The sequence below is a fragment of the Pongo abelii genome, chromosome 6, assembly GCF_028885655.2.
Source record: "Pongo abelii isolate AG06213 chromosome 6, NHGRI_mPonAbe1-v2.0_pri, whole genome shotgun sequence".
In the NCBI taxonomy this organism is placed as follows: domain Eukaryota; kingdom Metazoa; phylum Chordata; class Mammalia; order Primates; family Hominidae; genus Pongo; species Pongo abelii.
This window is the reverse complement of record NC_071991.2, coordinates 122179875-122202046: the sequence shown is the minus strand read 5'-3', so window position 1 is coordinate 122202046 and position 22172 is coordinate 122179875. Positions and strand designations below refer to the sequence as shown.

The window sequence follows — 22172 nt, the reverse complement described above, 5'->3', positions numbered from 1 at the left end:
TGGTAGAAATGCTTCTATTCCTAAGTTTATATTCACCTTTGGAGTAAAGTTTTAATTTTTACATAGAGTCTATCAGAACTATCGGAGTTGAAAGAACATATAATGCTATAGATACTAACATTCCTATTCAGTTTTGATAAGATTAATGGTGAAAACTGAGAAAGAATTCCTCACATATTACAGAATCAACATAATGAAATGTCCTTTTATCATCAAAATTTATTTTATGTTATTTTCTTTATTTATTTTTATTTTTATTTATTTATTTATTTTTGAGACGTAGTCTTGCTCTGTCACCCAGGCTGGAGTGCAGTGGCATGATCTTGGCTCACTGCAAGCTCCGCTTCCCGGGTTCACGCCATTCTCCTGCCTCAGCCTCCTGAGTAGCTGGGACTACAGACACCAGCCACCACGCCTGGCTAATTTTTTGTATTTTCAGTAGAGACAGGGTTTCACTGTGTTAGCCAGGATGGTCTCGATCTCCTGACCTCGTGATCCGCCCGCCTTGGCCTCCCAAAGTGTTGGGATTACAGGGTTGAGCCACCACGCCCAGCCTATTTTTTTAAGAGAGACAGGGTCTTGCTCTGTTGACTAGGCTGCAGTGCACTGCTGAGATCATAGCTCACCTCAGCCTTGACTCCTGGGCTCAAGCAATCCTCCCACCTCAGCCTCCCTAGTAGCTGGAACTAGCAGTATGTGCCACTGTGTCCAACTAATTAAAAAACTTTTTTTTTTTTTTTTTTTTTTTTGTAGAGATGGAGGTCTCGCACTGTTGCCCAGGCTGGCCTAAAACTCCTGGTCTCAAGCAATCCTTCTGCCTCAGCCTCCCAAAGTGCTGGGATTACTGGTGTGAGCCACCATACCAAGCCCAAAATTGATTTTGATAATGACTCATCAGTGATACATACTGTGCTTCTTTCATATAGGAAAACAAAGTCGTTGCCTTCTTTAAGACTAGAGATTTTATAACAATAATTTTCTCTGAAAACCTTACATATACTTTGGCTTTGGGAGCTGGGTAGATAGTATTAGGTATACAGTTTTTGCCATGGACACATACCATTCATCATATTTTCTTAGATAACACATATAAGGGAATTTAATTTTAGCTGTGTTTCAGTTTTTTAGAAATAGGTATTTTTTAAACTTGAGACACATTTACTCTGTTTTTATTATCTGCTCTTACAAAATAAAATAAATGTATTCAGACTACAAAACATTTCCAGACTTGTTAATAGTGTATGGCTCATCCTTGCTTGATCAATATCATAATGCCTACTCACAATGTGAGCAAATAGGAAAAATAGAGGGAACCTTATTTGTGCTTAATCTCCTAATATTTGAATTTAGAGGAAGGGAGAGGCAAAATATTTATTGTTTGCCTCTCCTTCTTTTTGTTCTGTCCTCAAATTTTGAGTCCCTTCTTTCTTTTATTCGCTAGAGATCGCTCATCCTTTTTGTGCCACATAATGTGGTACATCACCTATGGGCTCACTACCTTACCTCAGGAATGGTCTGTGTTCCAAAATTACTTGTTTCTCTTACCCTGCCTTCCATTAAAACTCATTTTAGAAAAGTAGTTTGTTTAGCAGTCTTGGATGTTACAGTGTTTCTTGAAGCAGATCTTTCTCTCTTCCTGTTCACTGTCTTACAAGGACACCTTCTGTTTTAGCTACTTACTGAGCAGTATAATCAAATTTCTCAGTAGCATCCAAAACATTGGATTCTGGGAGCCTCTGTTAGTTTTGTTTGCTTTTAGATTTTGGGATAGGATGCTAGGATATGGGGCCGTAACATTTTTTTCTTTTCCTGTTCTATAAAAATATCCCAGCTAACTCTAGAATGCTGTTTTTTGTTATGTAATATTGATTATTTTCACATCTGAGAAGGACATGTCATGTACATGTAGTGTCATGTAGCATAATTGTTTTAATATTTTGGTTTTGTATTAGCAATACTGGTTGCATATTAAATGAATATATATTTTGCCTTTTAATTTTTTAAAGTATAACAAGGTACTTTCACATATCCAAAATTGACATAGTTGAAAATATCAACTATGTATTATTGATACACATATTGATATTAATGTATTAATTACTGAGTAATTAGTCACTCATTGTTACTTCATAAGACCTAGGAGCCTTCTGATTTATCAAAGAGAGATTAAAGAATCTAGTATGATGTAAAATTATATGTAATAATTATTTAATCTATTTTTCAATTTTTTTACATTGAAAATGCACCTTTGGCGTTTTAAAACAAAAAAGCCTTTTGCAGTCATACACATGTGATGACAAGTTATAGAACCTATCCTAGAAAAATATACAACATACACGTATACAGACTTATGCATATATCTATGGTTCATGCTTCTCCCACTTTGAACTCCATGTTGTGAACTCATGACCTGTGACATGTTCATATTCACTTACCTGAATATTTAGATGATATTAAAACCATAAGGATGTCCTCTTTGTTTAATGTATGACGTATAAAATAAATAAATATATAGTTTTGTATTTTGGTTCACTCATTTGTTTGTTCAACAAACTGATTATTTATTTTCTATATGCCAGATAATATGACATGGGAAATTCAAAGGTATATATGTCATTGTTTCTGACAAGGGATCAAATTTTGTGAAGACAGATAAATTAATTAATAATTACAATACCATTACTATATTACTTATATAAATTTTTTTTAGTCTTTCCCCAATTGGTAAAACTCTACTTTTCTGTTTTTTGGCTATGTAAGATAGAATCTTCATTTGTGAAAGATACCATGCTTTTTGAATATATATTTTCAAATTGAATGATGACTTATCTATTATAATGAATGGAGTTGGTGGATCAGACAGACACTGAGTTTTCCATTTCTCAGGAGCCAAAAAATAAATATGTCTAGGTGAGTGAGGGGAGACTCTTCCCAGGTGCTTAACTGCCTTTCAGAAATGGACTCATTCAGGTCATGGCGGGTTATCACTTACCTCTTTAAAGATTTGGGTAGTTGAGACAAGCCTCCCCTCTTCAGCTTACCCATACTGTTTTCCAGCTATTCTATTAATTTTCATCTAAAGAATGGAGATGGAGAGAAGACACTTTCCTCTTCCTATCACTTCACTTTGTATTTATTTTTTGCTCTTTCTCATTTTCAGGAATGACTTTTTTGATGAGACTTCAGGCTTCCACCTGACTTTTATGAACTAGCACTAGCTTCTTGTCTTTCGTGACTTTTTCCCAAATTATTAGCATACTAATTTAGAGAATTATCCCTGTCTTCATTAGTTTACAATTTGAATTGTTTTAATGAATCATAAAATTTAGTACTGTTTTTTAATTCTTAAAACTTGTGGTACAGTCTTTTATTCATTCAGTTAAAAGACTTTTTCTCTAGTCTTATGTATAGTGTAAAACATAGAAGTAAAACTCCACCAGAATAACCTTTATGAACGCATGCAATGTCTAACATCTGTCTAATCTGTGTCACTGTATACATCATAATATTTATTACATCATAACATATTCTTTCTTCTTTCTTTCATCTTCCATGCTGTCATGCTCTTGCAATAGAATGAAAGCACAAGTGGAAATTATGTAAGCTCACACCAGAAAAATAAAGAGTGCTCTTATTTTTGTATTGTACAGTAAGTTTCCTTGTAAAAGAAGTAAGACGACAGCACATAATGTAGCTTGATTCAGTGATTTGCCTTCATAGGTATTACTTGAATGTTTTAATGATATACTTTTCTACCAATGGAATAGTGTTGCTCAAATACCGATTGGTTTAAAAACAGCAGTGTTTTAGTAGATAAAAAGGAGATGAAGCAACTTTCATGGAGGAACTCTTTGTGGATTGTATAATTTATGCATGCATGCTTCTTTGATTAAAAACCTTGCTTAGATGAACTACCAGCTCTCCCTTATAATAAAACTCCGAGGCAATTTACACTTAATCATACTGAGTAAATTCGGTGAATTGCTCAAGATTGCAAAATAGAGAACTTAATTTATCATTTGTTATCTTTTCCAGATTTATATCAAGCTATGTGAATTATTACCAAAGTGTTAAACTAGTTAAGTACTTTGTCAACAGTTTAAATATGAAGTATTACTAAAGCATTAAAGACAATACTTTATCAATGGTTTAAAGATATACATTATAAGTACTGTGTACTATTTATTTAAAGTACGAATGCTGATTTATTAAAGGATTTTCTACTCTTTCCACTTTCCCTGTTAATGTTAGCTAAAAAGAAGATAGACTTTTAAATTACCTTTAACTTTGTACCTTCGTTTGGGAAAGAGCAAAAAATAAGGCATGGGGAAAATATTTTTATTTGTGAAGTCATTATTGAAGGATATTTTTGTGTATTTGGTAAAACACTTCACTTCCTTGGAGCAGTTAAATAAGACATATTTTAGCAGTTTGCTTTGTTACTATTTGTTAAAACAAGTAGTGTGGTTCCCTTCATGCCATGAATCTAATGCTAATTGAGGGAACCTGAAAGCTGTTCAACATTTCTTTTAGCTTGCTATTTTTTTCTTATTGTTCTTGAGAGATTATTGAATAGATTTTTTAAATGCCACTTGTTCTCTTAACCTGAATTTTGTTTCTTTTTACAAATATGTACTTATTTAAATTAAAAATAAAGTACAGTCATGTGCCACATAACATTTTGATCAACAACGGACTGCATGTATGACAGCGGTCTGGTAAGATTATAATGGAGCATGTATAGAAACCTGATATGTGGCACTTAATATTGGCATAACAGATCAGTTAGGGGAAATGACTGATGTTTAATAATGATGCTGGGACATTGTGTTTTTTCATATGAAAATATATATATAAATTTAAAAATAAACATCATCTGGGCTTGTGTAAGTACACTCTGTGATCGCACAACAATGAAATCGCCTAACTACACATCTCTCAGAACATATCCCCGTCATTAAGCAATACATGACTGTATATTGAAACAGTATTTTATTTTGAAACTGCTCATTATTTTATAGATAACCTTAGGAGGTTCTAAGAACATGCTAACGTGTAGTTATGTCATTTTAGAGAGCTTGCATTATAGCAAGTAGATGATATTTTGGAAGTATTGCTACTGTAAGTGTATCTGAGCCTACAATTCAGTGATTTAATAGAATTGTGTGTGTGTGTAGCCAAGGCTGCTGCTCTCTTGGACTCAGTCAAGTTCCTCTGTAAAATTGTTTAGGTTTTTGCAGTACTTTTATTTGAGAAAGGAGAGTCTTTTTCTAATTTACACAAAGATTCTGCAAAAGCAAGAGGTGGCCTTGTAAAGATCTCGATAGTGGGCCTACAATAATGTTTCTCAAAGTGTTACCTAGAGTCTTTTGCAGTCTGTTAGGTCATCTTTTGGAAAGTTGACATTTTCATAGAAAAATCAAAATATGAAACAATTTTCAGTATTTTAAAATTTAGATTAAATCTAAATTTTTACAAAAATCTCAATAGTTTTCTGTAGTCACTACATTCTTCAATATTATGTAAGTGCTACAGGGACTGAGCTTTGTCAGTTCACTTGGCTAACATTAAACTATTTAAATTAAACATTAAACTAACATTAACATTAAATTAAACTATTTACTATTTTTTTGCCTAGTTAAGTTCACAGTTTTTTTCTTGTATTGGTCTTATAATCACAATTTACAAAAGTAGATCAGTTTGGAGCATTTAAAGTGAGAGGCATAATACAGAATTACTGCAGCTTAAAATCTGAATTGGATTTTGTCAGACTAGTGATCTCTTTGCCCTTGTGTTTGTCATGAAATTTTAAGAAACTTCAAACATTCAAAGTATTTGTGTTTTATGCAAAGTACATTGTGTGGTTTTTTTTTTATTGGCAAACCAATCATTTGTTTCACTGTGAAATTGCTTAATTGTGTCACATTTGTGGGGAAAAGGGGGATCAAAACTATACAGGCGTTATTCACAGTTCTACTTACAGCATAAACAGGTTCAAGTGACACTATTGGGAATATGCTTATGAATCCAGCTGCAAAGTTAATAGCCAGTATAGTGTTTGGGGAAACACTATAAGCTATTACCAAAAAATCCTCTGTGAGAGGGTGTTAGTTGGATGTCACATAACATAAATGATGTACTGTGTGGAAGAACAGTTGTTGTATTGTGTATTGTAGGATTTGTTTTTAGATGAAACCGTTAATGTACATAGTAGGAATTAACTTTTACATAGGTGAAGTACAAATAGAGAAGTGATAGTGATTTTTTTATCTTTATCACTAAAATCTTATATTGCTAAAGAATGAATTTTCCCTCTCAGAAAACACTACATTATCCTAATTTCTTTACTTTTTAATCTTGCTATTCAACAGAAAAATATCCTATTGCATTCTTCTTTTTCAAGTATGTCTTAAATAGCAGTAGCCCCCTGCTCGTCCATTTTAACTTTAGAGTCAGCATGTCATTTGCCATTAACAAAAACCAAAACAAAACAAAAACTAAAGAAAACCAAACTAAGAGGATATCTACAGAAATTTCATTGAATGTATTAATGCCAGTTACTCCACAAACTGGCCTATTATTATTTTTCCCTCATTTCCAAACCATGGCACAGACAGGCAGATTTTCTTCATGATTCCTTATGCTAGCGGGTGGATTTTTTTTCCCTAGCTTCCGTTTTTTAAGGTCACTGATTTGTGCTGATAGCTCACTTTCAGCTTCTACCTTGCAATAGACCCAGATGTAGTTTCTTTTCTCAGACTTGGTATATAATTTCCAAAACTCTAGATTTCTAGTGAGAGCCCTTTCGGATGTGTTTTAGCTTTTGAATTTGCCTCCCACCTTGGTTCACCTCCTGGATTATTTGTTTTTATCCTGGGATTAACTTATGATTTGAGAAATGATTTTTTAACAGTGTTACCATGTGGTTGTAATTTATCAATTAGTATTTTCAGAGGAAGAGTTTAGATTATATAAATGTTTTATACTATGGAAAATATAATTCCTTTTAAATTTTTCTTTTTTTCTTATTGATTCTCTTTAACTTTAAATAATATATTTGTCTTTCATTTCTTATTCGTCAACTTTATTCAGTGTTGTTTACTTTCTTCTCTAGTCTTCTGTCAGGTTTACCTTTACTTATCTTTTGTCATAATTATGAGCATTTATATTCTCTTCTGTAACCATATATATTTCTTCCATTCTTTGGCTATCTCTATGCTACATTTTAGTTTTCTTCATATTTGGATCAGATATTCCTGTATAGCCTTTTATATTTTGTGGGATTTCTAATGCCTTTTCTTTTTTGTTGCTATTGTTATTAATAATAAAACTGCACCTTCACTATGCCCTCAAGTTTATATAAATATGTAGTTGTCTATGGGATTATTTATTGTTTTAATTTAAATTTTTATTTTAAATTGGCAAACAAATACATATTGTGTGGGACAATGTGATGTTTAGATATGTGTATACATTGTGGAATGATTATAGAAAGCTAATTAACATATCCATTACATCACATACTTATTTTTTATAGTGAGAACATTTAAAATCTATTAGCAATTTTGAAATATGCAATACATTATTATTAACTATGGTCACCATACTGTGCAAATCTTGAAAATTTATTCCTCCTGTTGAACTGAAAGTTTGTATATCCTTTGGTAAGCATCTTCCCCCCCACCCCCTACTTTTTTTGAGACAGAGTTGCTCTGTCACCCAGGCTGGAGTGCAGTGGCATGATCTCAGCTTACTACAACCTCCGCCTCCTGGGTTCAAGTGATTCTTGTGCCTCAGCCTCCTGAATAGCTGGGATTACAGGCACGCACCACCACACTTGGTTAATTTTTTATATTTTTAGTAGAGATGAGATTTCGCCATGTTGGCCAGGCTAGTCTCAAGCTCCTGGCCTCTAATGATCCACCCACCTTGGCCTCCTAAAGTGCTGGGATTACAGGCATGAGCCACCGTGCCTGGCCAGCATCTCCCCATTTCTCACCACTGCCACCCCCTAGGCGTTGATAATCACTTTCTACTTCTGTAAGTTTGACTTTTTTAGATTCTGTGTATAGATGAAATCATGTGGAAAAAAGAAGGAAGTTCCGTCACTTGAAACAGCATGAAGGAATCTGGAGAACATTATGCTAAGTGATCACTCTTTTTTTTTCTTTTTTTGAAACGGAATCTCTCTCTCTCGCCCAGGCTGGAGTGCTGGAATGCAGTGGCACCATCTCAGTTCACCGCAAGCTCCGCCTCCTGGGTTCACGCCATTCTCCTATCTCAGCCTCTCGAGTAGCCCGCCACCATGCCTGGCTAATTTCTTGTATTTTTTAGTAGAGATGGGGTTTCACTGTGTTAGCCAGGATGGTCTCGATCTCCTGACCTCGTGATCTGCCCACCTCGGCCTGAGTGCTGGGATTACAGGCATGAGCCTCCGCACCCGGTCAATTACTCTTTTTTTTTAATGGACCTCTCCTTTCTTATCAGCTCCCTTTCTTCTGCCCCAATCTAGAGTAGTTGTTTGCTAGGCCTGCTCTCTAACTGTCTATCTGGGAGATCCATTACTATTGTCCGTACTCTGCTTTTTTCTGTTTTATGGTTTTTCCCACTGTATTGCTGGAGAATTACCTAAGAAAGATACTGTGGAGGTAAAATATCTGATTGGCCAAAATCTGGAAATGTTCTTCATCTGTCTTTACGCTTGATTGATAGTTTTGTCAGGTTTTATAAAGTTGAAGTATCAAAATTATTCCTTAGACTTTTGAAGCCACTGATTTTTTGTCTTTTTAGTAACCCCAGTCATGTTGTTAGAAAAGTCTGATGTTAATCTGCTTCTCAGTCTTGCATTGGTGACTTGTTTTATTCTCTACAGAAGTTTTTAGAATTTTAAAAAATATTTGGTATTTCCTAATTTCACAATTATGTGACTTGGTGTGATCATTTATCCTGTTTGCCTTCAATGGGCCCTTTTAATTGGAAGACTACATCTTCATTTCTAGTAAATGCTCTTCTTCTATTCTTGAACAATTTACTTTTGGGGCTTCTCTTGGTCAGATATTGTACTGCTAAGGTTGATTTTATGGAATAAGATTGTCAGCTGTTCTTTGGTTCTGACTTTTTTGCCTGGGGTACAGAATTTAACAGAAACAAAGTCTATGTAGAGTAGAACAGTTAGTAGCATATTTTTGTATGGCTTTTCTTTTGCTCCTGTATTTTTTACAGAGTATGTGTTTTCTGTGGAATGTTCCACAAAAGTGTACAAGTGCTGGAGTTGAGAACAATGGCCCATTCTTGCCACATGAATTTCCTTTAATACGTATGTTCCAGAAAAATTTACAGAAACAGTCTATGTTTCTGTAATGGTACATATGTTCAGTGCCCCTGAGTTTTGAACCAAATTGCATAAGTGAGGGTATAACCTCATTGTGGGGAAGCAGGTGCACCATATCCAGATATCCATAAAGAGGATCTCTTTCTCAGAAGACAGAGTTCAGAAAGCCCAATTCTTTGAGTTTGCTGTCTCACTCATTTTTTTTTTCTCTATTTTCTGTCCTTTTGTCATTCTTTTTCCTTTTGCTTTAAGTTCTAGGAGATATCATCAGTTTTTTGGCACCTAAGCATAATAGGAAAAACAATCATTATCTTTTATTATATGAGTCCAAACCTTTTAAAGTTTTTGAATGTTTAAGTCATTTTTCAAATATTATACAGCAGTGAGAATAAAGAGGTAATAAAGTCATTAAAAAATTACAAAAAGGATATAAACATAGCAAAGTCATTTTTATTTCATAATCCCATATTTTCCTAGTTTTAAAGATATACAAACAAATGGTTCTAGCTGATTACTGCTTTTGGTTTTTCTTCTTGCACTTGCATCATCAAAATACTTTTGAAAACTTTGTCGGCTCAAAAATTTTTTTGGAGAGAGCAGCTGTTTTTGCTCCATAATTACAAAACAGTTTCTATTTTAGATTTCTGAACATCAATTCAAATGATTAAAGATTGATCTTTCATTTTGATATCACCTGTTCTTTCCACTACCTTTATTTATATATTTGCCTTCTGCATATCCACTTACATGCCATTTTATGTAAATTTTGGTATGCAAATATCATGTAAGATGAAAGAATGCCATCACAAGTCATTTTAGCAAAATGAAATGGTCCTCAGTCATGTCCCAGAATATCATATGGTGAAATCATTTTTGTTGAATGACTTACTGGATAAGAATACCATATTTCCTCTCTGTTTTTAGAAATATTTTGTATTTTCTCCCTATTTTTAGAAACATATTTTCATGCATCAATTCTTGAGCTTGAGAAACTTTATATAGGATATCATCTGGAGATAAATAGCCTGAGATTTCACTTATGTGATCAATTTTATCATCATTAGCTAAAATGCTGCTGTTTTGCATTTAGCTTTTGATTTATCTAATAATGGTTAAATGACTTCCTCCATCAATGTTCTCACTGACCATGGGCACAAATTTTAAAATTCTGAATTTTTAACTATGTTTAAATAAAGCTAAAGAAGAAACTCAAAAGATGGTGTCTCCAGACTTCTTTTATGTCTTGCAGTACAAAAACTGAAGAATGATATGATAGTGATTATTTATTTCCTTCTTGTATCATCCTTTAGACAATTGCCTCATTTCACATTTTAAAAATTAGTCTTTTTAAGCGTACATAGAAATAATTAATGCATAGTGATGAAATAATTACTCAGATAATGAATATCTGTATTTCAAGATACAGGAAAAAAGATCCCATAATGTGTCTCAGATATATAAAAGGGTACAATAGAACCATATGGTAATTGCAAGTAAGAATGTGTTCTCTATTTTGAAAAATAAATAAAATTTATCTTTGGTCTTTGGAAGACCACTAGCAAAGAAAAAATGTCATGAAGTATCAGTCCTTACTAATAGTGAGAAATATTGACAAAGGAAACTTAAAACCTAAAATTGGAGCCAGTGGGTCCTCAAGGGATGAGAATATAATATGTTTTTACTCTTTCTGAAAGTGCTTATTAAAGGTTTTTCATTTTTGGGTTTTTTTTTGTTCCAAGTTATTTCACCCTTCTCACAAATTCAGATTTCTCTTTTTCTACCCTCTTTTCTTTCTTGTCTCCCTTTCCCTTCCCATTCCTCTCTCCCTTTCCTCCCTTCTTTCTCCCCTTTACTCTCTCTCTCCTTTTTTTTTCTCCCCCTCACTCCCTTCTCTCCTTTTTCTTCCTAACCTCATTTTCTTTCTGTCTTCCTTTTTTTTTTTTTTTTTTTGAGACAGATCTCACTCTATCATCCAGACTGGAGTGCAGTGGCATGATCTCGGCTCACTGCAACCTCCACTTCCCAGGCTCAAGCGATTCTCCTGCCTCGGCCTCCCAAGTAGCTGGGATTACAGGAGAGCACCACTACCACCCAGCTAATTTTTGTCATTTTTAGTAGAGGTGGAGTTTCACCACGTTGGCCAGGCTGGTCTTGAACTCCTGACCTCAAATGATCCACCCACTCGGCCTCCCAAAGTGCTAGGATTACAGTGTCTTCCATTTTTATTCTAATGTCTGGTAATTTTCTGCTGTCTTTTTATATTTAAGAATGTAGGTATAGTTTATTTTAGGTTTTATATACCTTTCTCCTTTGCTTTGTATGTAAGTAGTTTGTTTCTCTAATACGCCCTCCCCTTGAGTGGGAAACTTGATAGTGACTAATAGTACTTGTTAGGGCATATTGATTGAAATTTTCAGCCTAGGGTGGGTGGGATGAGAACTTCCAACTAGGCTGTAGGTTCCCTAATGTGATGGTGAGGAGGAATTTATTCTAGTTGTTAACACCAACATGAGAAGTCTTACCACTTCCCAGTTAATGAGTGCAGCCTCCTTGGAAAAGAGCCTTTGTTCCTAGAATTTTTCAAAATGGAAAGGTTGTTAAATACAAAGATGCTGCCTGAAGTCATTTTCAGGGAAGTGGAGAATAAGGATGGGTAGTCATTGAAACACTTGTTCTGTGTGTAAACTTCTAATTGATCCCCTGATTTCAGACCTACTTTTTACTCTCACCCTTAATCCCAGTGGCTCCCATCTTCACTGTAGCCACCTTGTAGTATCTTCTGGATTTTGGCCTCCTCTGTTTATTTTATCCCTGAACCACTTACTTTCCATTTTCCTGAAATATGTTAATATTTTCTTCCACTCTCTTTTCCTTCACTGTTTTGGGGTTTGTTCCTTTCAATCTCTATACCTTCATTACTAGGGGACTAGGAAGGACAGAAAGTCAATGCGTTTTCTGAATCATGTATATAGGCAGCATCAAATTGTATCAAACATTCGATGGAGAACTAACACCAATTCTTCTCAGCCTCTTCCAAAAATGGAAGAGAAGCGAATGTTTCCAAACTCATTTCACGAGGCCAGCATCACTCTGATACTGAAGACAGACAAAGACACAGTAAAAACTAACAAGCAAAAAAACTACAGGCCAATACAGATGCAAAAATCCTCAACAGAATACTAGCAAACCAAATTCAACAGCACATTAAAGAGACTATTCGCCATGATCGAGTAGGATTTATTCCAGGTATTCAAGGGTGCTTCCACATACACAAATCAAAATGTTTATTAGCAGAATGGAGCACAAAAATTATATGATCATTTTAATAAATGCAGAAAAAGTTGAAAGCTTTTCCTCTAAGATCTGTATCAAGACAAAGATGCCCACTCTTGCCACTTCTATTCAATGTAGTACTATGAACCTACTAGAAGAAAACATAGGGGAAAAGCTCCATGACATTGATCTCACCAAGGATTCTTTGGAAAGGACCTCAAAAGCTCAGGCAGTGAAAGCAAGAATAGACAAATGGGATTGTATCAAACTTAAAAACCTTCTGCACAGCCAACTAACAGAGTAAAGAATGAGAGAAAATATTTGCAAACTGTATATCTGATAATGGGTTAATATCTAAAGTATATGAGGAACTCAACTAGATGGTTAGAAAACAACCCAATTTAAACGTGGGCAAAGGACCTGAATAGACATTTCTTTAAAAATGACATACAAATGGCAGACAGGTATGCAAAAAGATGTTCAACATCACTAATCATTAAAACCACAACAAGATATCACTTCACATCTATTAGAATAGCTGTTATCAAAAAGAAGACTAGTATCGAGAGGGTGTGAAGAAAAGATAACCTTTGCACATTGTAGGTGGCAATGTAAATTAGCACAGGTATTGTGGAAAACATATAAATGTTCTTCCAAAAATTAGAACTACCATATGATCCCATAATCTCACTACTGGGTACAGTACTTTTCCTTTGTCCAAAGGCGATATGCTCCAAGACCCCCAGCAGCTGCCCAAAACCGTGGATGGTACTGAACCCTGTATATACTGTTTTTTCCTAAATATATATATCTATGATAAAGTTTAATTAAGCACTTATCACTTTGCCTTAGCACTTTGGGGCAATTATTAAGTAAAATAAGGGTTACATGATCACAAGCACTGTGATACCTCGACAGTTGATATGATAGCCAAGACAGCTACTAAGTGACAAACGGGCAGGGAGCGTGGACAGTGTGGATACCCTGCATGAAGAGATGATTCATGTTGTTTATTTCTGTAATTTTCCATTAAATATTTATAGATCACAGTTGACTGCAGGTAACTGAAACTGTGGAAAGTGACACTTCAGATAGGGAGTACTACTATGTATATCAAAAGGAAATAGTCAGTATGTTGAAGAGACATCTGCACTCCCATGTTCATTGCAGGCTTATTCACAATAGTCATAGAATAAATCTAAGCGTCCATTAACGGATGAATAAAGAAAATGTGGTCTATATACACAGTGGAATACTATTTAGACATAAGAAGGAAATTCTGTCATTTACAACAACATGGATGAACCTGGAGGACATTCTTAAGTAAAATAAGCCAGGCACAGAATCTTAAAAAATTGATGTCATAGAAATAGAGAGGAGAATGCTTGTTGCCAGGGGCCTGTGTGGCTATGGGAAGGTTTTGGGGAGATGTTGGTCAAAGGATACAATATTTCAGTTAGGAAGAATAAGTTCAGGGATTCTATTGTATAACATAGTGACTGTGGTGAAAAATATGTTGCATTCTTGAAAAACGTTAAGAAAATGGATGTTAAGTGTTCTCGCTGCAAAAATAATTATGTGAGGTAATGTGTGTATTTTCATTAGCTGGATTTGGTGATTTCACAATGTCTGTGTACTTCAGAACCATGTATAGCACACCATAAATACATACAATCTTTTATATGTTAATTACAAAAAATTTAAAGGCAGGATCTATTACAGTTTTTACTGCCACCAGTGTTTGAAGTTACCGTTTTATAGCAACCCAAATATTAAATTTTTCTGCCAGTTTAAATTTTATAAAATACCTCTCTTTTGTTATAATGTATAATTTTTTATAGGTGACTAGCAAGAATTACCATTTTCTCTTTTGAGTTTTTTGTTATGACATAGTTTTCTATGTATTGTTTATTCATTTGTATGACATTTACTGTATCATCCTGATTTTTATAACAGTTTTCATAAATTCTTTATGCAGTATGGATACAACTCTTCATATCTGCTGTAAATATCTTAGCCTTTGTTTTCATTCTAAATTTAGTTATGTTTATTTTATAAATTGCATTTTTCTTATTTGACTGCATTTATGTTTCATGATTTGTAAACCTTGAAGCAATAACAAAGGTTTTCTCTTCAGACAATTTACACTGAATGTGATTTTTATTTTTGTTTTACTAAACTTTCTAAAATTAGTATTTATAGAACGCTTCTGCAGAATAATTTTGCAGTGTGTATTGAAAGCCAAGAAAACGTCTCTGTTTTAATCCTCTTAGAAGACTTAGTTAAAAGGAAGAATAAGGTTTGGTGTTTTGAAGTAAGCATATTCTTATTTTATCAAATGCTTTAAAATATTGAAAGTCAGGTAAAATATTTTTGTGTTTTCCAGATTATTGCTCAGTTGTAACAATTGTGGACCAGACAAATGTAAAATTAACTTGCCTGCTCTTTAGTGGAAACTATGAAGCCCTTCCAATAATTTATAAAAATGGAGATATTGTTCGCTTTCACAGGCTGAAGGTATAATTCATATTGTCTAGAACTTATATTTATTTGAAGAGAACTCTGTATTGTTCACTGAAACTAGTTAGCACTAATTATATAGTTGCTTTGTTAGAACATGACAGCAAGCTTTTCAGGAGATAAGAAGTAATGTAAATATTATCAGACTTCAAATAATTTACAGTAAGAAACATCTTCATTTGAACAAACCACTGCGTTCATTCCCCAGAAGGGTATTACATGCCATGATTAAAACTAGTTCCATTCTGTCTTCTGTTTCTAAATACAGACTAATGCTACAGAAGTTTTATCTGTAGATTTTGATAAAGAACATTTATTTTTTAATGTTTTAAAAAGCTTTAGGTCAACAAGAAAAAATGTATACAAAGATTAGGAGATTATATTATTCTTTCCCATTTCTTCTATTAATTCAAGTTCAATGAAAACATTGAGATACTAAGTATAAAATCAAATTAAGTTGGTTTTCATTTATAAGAAATAAGATATGAACAGGAACTTTAAAAATTATGCCTGTAGTTAAATAACTAAATGTAAGAAAGCCTTTAATATAAGGGTAGAGTTATTAAATAGCACAACTTTAAAAAAAATTTTAGAACTTACAAAGGATTATTATTTTCTCAAAATTATTATCTTTATTGCTATAATATTTATTTAATTGAGCTTTTTTGTTCAATGCACTTTTGGAATTTTTCTTTAGAAATTACTACATGATGCTTTGGACAGCTTTTAAATACTTTGTATATTTTCAGTCCCTTAGATTTTAAATATTTCTGTTTCTTCATCTTTTCCTCTGTTACGTGGGTTTCCATGTAACCTCTTCATCATCTTGGTTGTCTTTTTCTTCTAATGCTTGAGTTTAATTCTGTCCTTCATGGTCAGTCTGCTGCTCATAAACGAAGACAGTGTTCAGCTGTGTTCTACTCTTAGGCACTTTTTATGACCTATTAATGCTGTTTCCTTGAGAACAGGAGGATAATAGAGAATATTTGTGTAAAGATAAAAAGAAATAGAAATATTATCATAGCCAGGCGTGGTGGCTCACACCCGTAATCCCAGCACTTTGGGAGGTTGATGCTGGCAGATCACCTGAGGTCGGGAGTTCAAAACCAGCCTGACCAACATGGAGAAACCCTGTCTCTACTAAAAATACAAAATTAGCCAGGCGTGGTGGTACATGCTTGTAATCCCAGCTATTCAGGAGGCTGAGGCAGGAGAATCGTTTGAACCCGGAAGGCGGAGGTTGTGGTGAGCCAAGATTGTGCTATTGCACTCCAGTCTGGGCAACAAGAACAAAACTCTGACTCAAAAATAAATAAATAAATAAATAGAAATATTATCATCATAGAAATGTAATACATACTTATTTAAACATCAAAAAATTGCTTACTTTTCACAGTATTGTTTCCTATATACTGTATTCAAACAATACACTCTTTCTTCATAAACATATTTAGTTGTTGTTATTGTTTATGGAAGTTACTATTTAATAGCAAATAGATAAACATCTCATTCACAATATAACCATACTCATATAGCTAACACTCTAGAAACTTCCCTCATATCGCCATCCAGGAAGGTCATCATTGTGCCTCCTGCTACAGGAGTAAAGAGTCTCATGATCTCTAACAGCATATAGTTACCATTGAACAACACAGGTTTGAACTACATGGGTACACTTATATGCAGACTTTTTTCAGTAAGTATTTTGGAAAATTTTTTGGAGATTTTCAACAATTTGTATACACAAACACTAACAGACCATACATGGCTCCATTCACAGTCTAGAGAAATGTGAATGAATGTAAAGATGCAGTATTATCACTGTATAAAATTTGCTGTACTACTATAATAATTCAGCCACCTCTTTTGTAATGTATTCATTTATGACTATAAATTTTTTAAGTACTGCCTTAGTTGTATCCAGCAGTTTTTAATTTGTCATAACTTCATTACCATTCAGTTCAATATATAATTGAATTTTTATATTGATCATAGATTTCATCTCTGATCTGTGGGTTTATAAATAATTTTTAAATAATCCATAAGTCAGAGAGGAAATCAATATGAAAATTCAAAAAAAATTGAATTATCATTGAATATATATTGAATTATTATTGAATATAATATATTGAATTATATTGAACATATATATATTGAATTATATTTGAATTATATTCAAATAATCCAAATAATATATATATAATTATATTCAATCCAATTCCATAGGATTATTACTTTTTTTATATTTATTTAAATCATTTAATAGTTACCTTTTTTTACTATTGTTTATTGTGGTCATAAAACATACTCTGAAATGTTTAGTATTTTGAAATTTGTGGATGCTTACTTTATATTCTAACATATGGTCAATATAATTTTTTATTTCTTATCTATTTTATCAGCTATTTAAAACTGTTTTAAAGGCTACTATGATAGAGGATTTGCCTGTTTCTTTTAGCTCTATCGATTTTGCTTAATAATTTAAGGCAATGTTAATGGGGTTTAAGCCTTCTTATTTAATTTTATGTTTTATATATTGTGAGGCTGCTGTATAGATTTAGCGTTACTATATTTTTCTATAAAGTTGTTTCTCTATTTTCATGAAACGTTCATATTTACGGCTAGTAGTGCTTCCTTACACTCTTTATGTTGACAGTTCCACTAGCTTTGAATAGCCCTGTTGTCTTTTGTTGAGCAAGGTCATTCTAAGTACAGACATCTCTTTTAGACATCAGAATTTATTTTTTCTTGTTTTTCTTATTGCAATTTGAAGATCATAGTTCATAGCAAAAATATACATTAAAACAAGAGTCAAGATCTACTCTTCTTTTTTCCAGCAAATATTTATTTATTTATTTATTGTATAGGCATCTGTTTTAATGCAAAGAAGCAGACAGTATGAAAGTAAGCATTGAAATCAAAGTAATTTCAAGTAGTGATAGCTACTATAAAGAAAATAAAGTGACCGGGCGCAGGGGCTCACACCTGTAATCCCAGCACTTTGGGAGGTCTAGGCGGGAAGATTGCAAGGTCAGGAGTTCGAGACCAGCCTGGCCAGTATGGTGAAACCCCGTCTCTACTAAAAATACAAACATTAGCCAGGTGTGGTGGTGGGTGCTTGTAGTCACAGCTTACTCAAGAGGCTGAAGCAGGAGAATTGCTTGAACCCGGGAGGCAGAGTTTGCAGTGAGCCGAGATGGCACCACTGTACTCCAGCCTGGGCGACAGAGCGAGACTCCATCTCAAAAAAAAAATAATAAATAATAAATAAATAAATAAATGAAAATAATAAAGCAAAATCAGGAAAGGCCTTTCTAATGAGTAGACATAAGTATTGAGACCCAAATGATGATAATGAGAAGTCCTACTGAGATTTGAGGGAAAATGTTTTCCACCAGATGACGCTATAGGTGCCAAAGCCCTGTGATAGGAATGAGCATGGTATTGGAGAAACAGAAATAAGACCAGCATGGTCAGCTATGGGAGAGGTGTTACAAGATGAAATTGTGGTAGGTAAGTTATTTAGATTTTACTCTAGGTATAATGAGAAGTCATTAGAGGGTTTTAAATGTGAACATGAAATTATTGGTTCAAATTTTGAAAAAATCACTCTTACTAACATGTGGATAACAGAAGGGTTGTTGAAGAACAAGCATGAAGGCAAAGATATTCTTTAGAAGGCTATTTCAGTTTTACAGACATGAAATGAGGATGCCTTAGACTACAGTGGTGGTGGAAATAGAAGTAGACTAATTAAGGTATATTTTGAATCTCAAGCAAAGAGGACCTGCTCATAAATGATATGTGAAAGCTACCAACACACCTAAGCTGGAAGATTGTTCTGGTTTACTATGTTAATCAGCAGAGGCAAGCTTTAGTCAACAGTATACACTAGTGAGCATGGAATTGGTGATAAAAATGATGATCACAGAACCAAGAATCAATCAGACATTGGAGTATAAAAGAGAAGCAGCATATACATCAAGTAGAACCCATTTAAAAGTTAGGTAATAGATCAGTTGTAGGCAAGTATAGTTAGAATCTGCAGAGTGAACTTCTGTGTTATGAAAAATTAACTGGTACTGGACTAGCCCTACTGCCACGAAGACCCATAAGACATTATGAGGCAACCGTTTTTTAGGCATCGGACAATGGGTAGCTATGATCAGAGAGTGAAGAGAAACTTATAAAGTGAGCCCCATGATGACCACATCTCTGCCTACAGGCATTTTCTCAACCACTGCACAGTAAGCTGAAGTCCAAGCTGTGGTCCTGCTATAGCTAAAGTCAAAGTTCAAGGCAGCTGAAAGCTGGAATTTTCACAACAAGAAACCAGAGAGGAAAGTTATACAGAAGGGGATGTCTAAAAGTCCACCAGGGTTGGGGTGGGCTTGAATACTTGGTTGAAAGCCAGGCTGCACAGGGCAGGGTAGAACTGCTTAAGGATTACAAAAGCTGCTGTGTGGTTGAACTGTGGTTGAACATTGTGGTTGAACTGTGGTTGAACACGAAACGGATACTGGAGGTCTAGTAATGGGGTGCTGGAAGTCCAAGATAGGGACAAATAACCTTATTAATACCTCCTTAACAGCTTGGACATTCAGCTGAGGCAGCACAAAGGTTTCACCCCCCAAAAGTAGCTCACCTCACAAAGGACCACATCTTATAGTAAGGCCTATTCTACACATGTTTTATCAAAGCCTAAAACAAGTTCTACGGAGAAGACTTCGCAGAGAGTTTGCAGGGTGAGTCCCATCAAGGTAGAAGACTTTGGGAAACATCATGGGCTTTCCACAGATCACCCTAACAAAGCATAAAAACAAGCATTCATGAGTTTAAGATGACCAGACAATAACTCAGTGGCCAACAAGAACAAAAATCAGTGTTTGTCAGAAGAAGCCAACATAACTCAGAGTCTTTACAGTATAGCATCTATGATGTCTAGTAAAGAAAAAAGATATATTAGACATGAAAACAAGAAAGTGTTACCCCAGTCAAGAAAAAAGAAAAAAAATACACATTCCAGACCAACTCCATGGTAGCCCAAATGTTGTCTTTATTAAACAAAAACTTTAAAGCACGGATTATACAGACTTTCAAAGAATTATGTGGAGGTGAGAAGATCCCTTGAGCCCGGGAGGTCAAGGCTGCAGTGAAATATTATTACACCACTGCATCCAGCCTGAGTGACAGAACAAGACCCTTCTCAAAAATAATAATAATAATAATAATAATAATAATAATAATAAATAAAATAACTTAAAGGAATTAAGTAAAAATAGATTCAGTGAATTAGAGGAAGATGTTAAATGAATGAAAAGATAAATTTCATCAGAGAAGTGGAAACTATTAAAAAGATAGAAATTCAGGAACTGAAAAGAACAAATGAAAAATCTACTGGATGGGCTGAATAGATCAGGTATAAGTTAAATTGATGACAAATCATTAGAAGCTACCTAATCTGAAGAACAAGGATTAAATAAAAATTAATAGACCCTAAAGACCTATGGAACAATATCAAATGTTACATGTAATTTAGGATGCAATAGGAGAGAGGGTGAAGGGAAATAAAATATTTATAGAAATAAGGACCAGAATTTCCCTAAATTTGATGAAAAACAAAGACTTAAGTGTACTTTATGCAGGGTATGTGCAAAGAAACGCACATACAGACAAAACATGGTGAAACCATTGAAAAAGAAAAATCTTGAAATCAACTGGAGAAAAAAATGATGCATTGTTGGAGAACAATGATACCAGTCATCTTTCACTTCTTACCAGAGACAGTGACACCCAGAGAACAAAGAAATAAGTTTTATATGATGATAGAAAAAAATTTATTCACACAGAATTTTATATCCAGCAAATACATTCTTCAGGAATGAGAGTAAAATAAAAACATTTTATATAAAGGAAAAATGAGATAGTCCATGGCAGCATATCTGCATAGCATTAATGCTAAAGAATGTTATTCAGGCCAAGAGGAATGCTAGCAACTAGAAGCTGGATAGTTAAGAAGTGACAAAAATACAAGAAATGATGGAAAAAAATAGCAAATATGTAAACAATGTTTTTCTTTCCGTAATTTAATTAAAAGAGAAATGCCTATTTAAAGCAAAACCAATAATATTACATGGTGAAGATTATAAAATATGTAGAAAAAATACTACAACAGTAACACAAAGGATGGGTGGGATGAGTAAATGGAATTCTACCATTGAAAAGATATTTGTGAAGTAGAATGCGTAAAATAGGAAGTGGCAAGTATGAAATGGAAAGTGGAAAGTAGAAAGTACATAGTGGAACAATATTGATTCCAAGTGGACATTAAGAAGTTAAAGATTTATTCATAGCTAAGAAGAAGGAAATGGAGCACTAATAAGAATTCCAAAAGGAAAACAAGAAAGGAACAATAGGAAAAAAAATGGTTTTAAAAAAGCAAAGAAGCCAAAAAGCAAGAAGTATGAAAAAAAAAAGGAAGGGAAAATAAGATAGTAGACTCAAATATGGCCATGTTAATAACTGCATTTCTGTGAATGGACTAACTTCCAATTGCAAGGAAAAGATTGACCGAACAAAAATAATCAGGAACCAAATATATGCTACCTACAAGAAATGCACTTTAAATATGAAGACCTAAACAAGTTAGAACTAAAACTGTAGAAAAAAAAATGTACAAAGTAAACATAAGGGAAATGAAGTAACGATATTACTACCAGAGAGTTTTGGAAGGAGCATTTCATAAGGACAAAGGGGTCACTTCATGAAGATGTAACAATGTAAATGTATGTGCCTCTGATAACAGCCCCTAAATTCAGAAAGCAAAAGAGCTTATAGCATATTTCAGTGCTCTCAGTCACTCTGATTAAACTCTAGCCTGAGCTTCATTTTGTTCACTTTATATTCTCATATTTCAAGTGTTCTAGTCTTTTCTATAATATTCATAAGTCACTGTCATTTATGATCCTTTTTCCTTGTATAAATTACACCTTAATAAAAAAACTAATAAATGTAAAACTGCAAGCTTGATAGGATTAGGGAGACTACC

At 33.8% G+C, this 22172-nt stretch overlaps 1 protein-coding gene across 7 annotated transcripts in view; it reads left to right on the top strand.

Annotated features, from left to right (window-relative positions):
• The window catches only part of POT1 (protection of telomeres 1), a 106812-nt gene that overhangs the window by 44042 nt on the left and 40598 nt on the right, over nt 1-22172 (top strand). For all 7 annotated transcript variants that reach the window (XM_063725602.1, XM_054559097.2, XM_054559098.2 and 4 more), the window contains 1 exon segment: nt 14991-15121. In XM_063725602.1, coding sequence (XP_063581672.1) covers nt 14991-15121 — 131 coding nt within the window.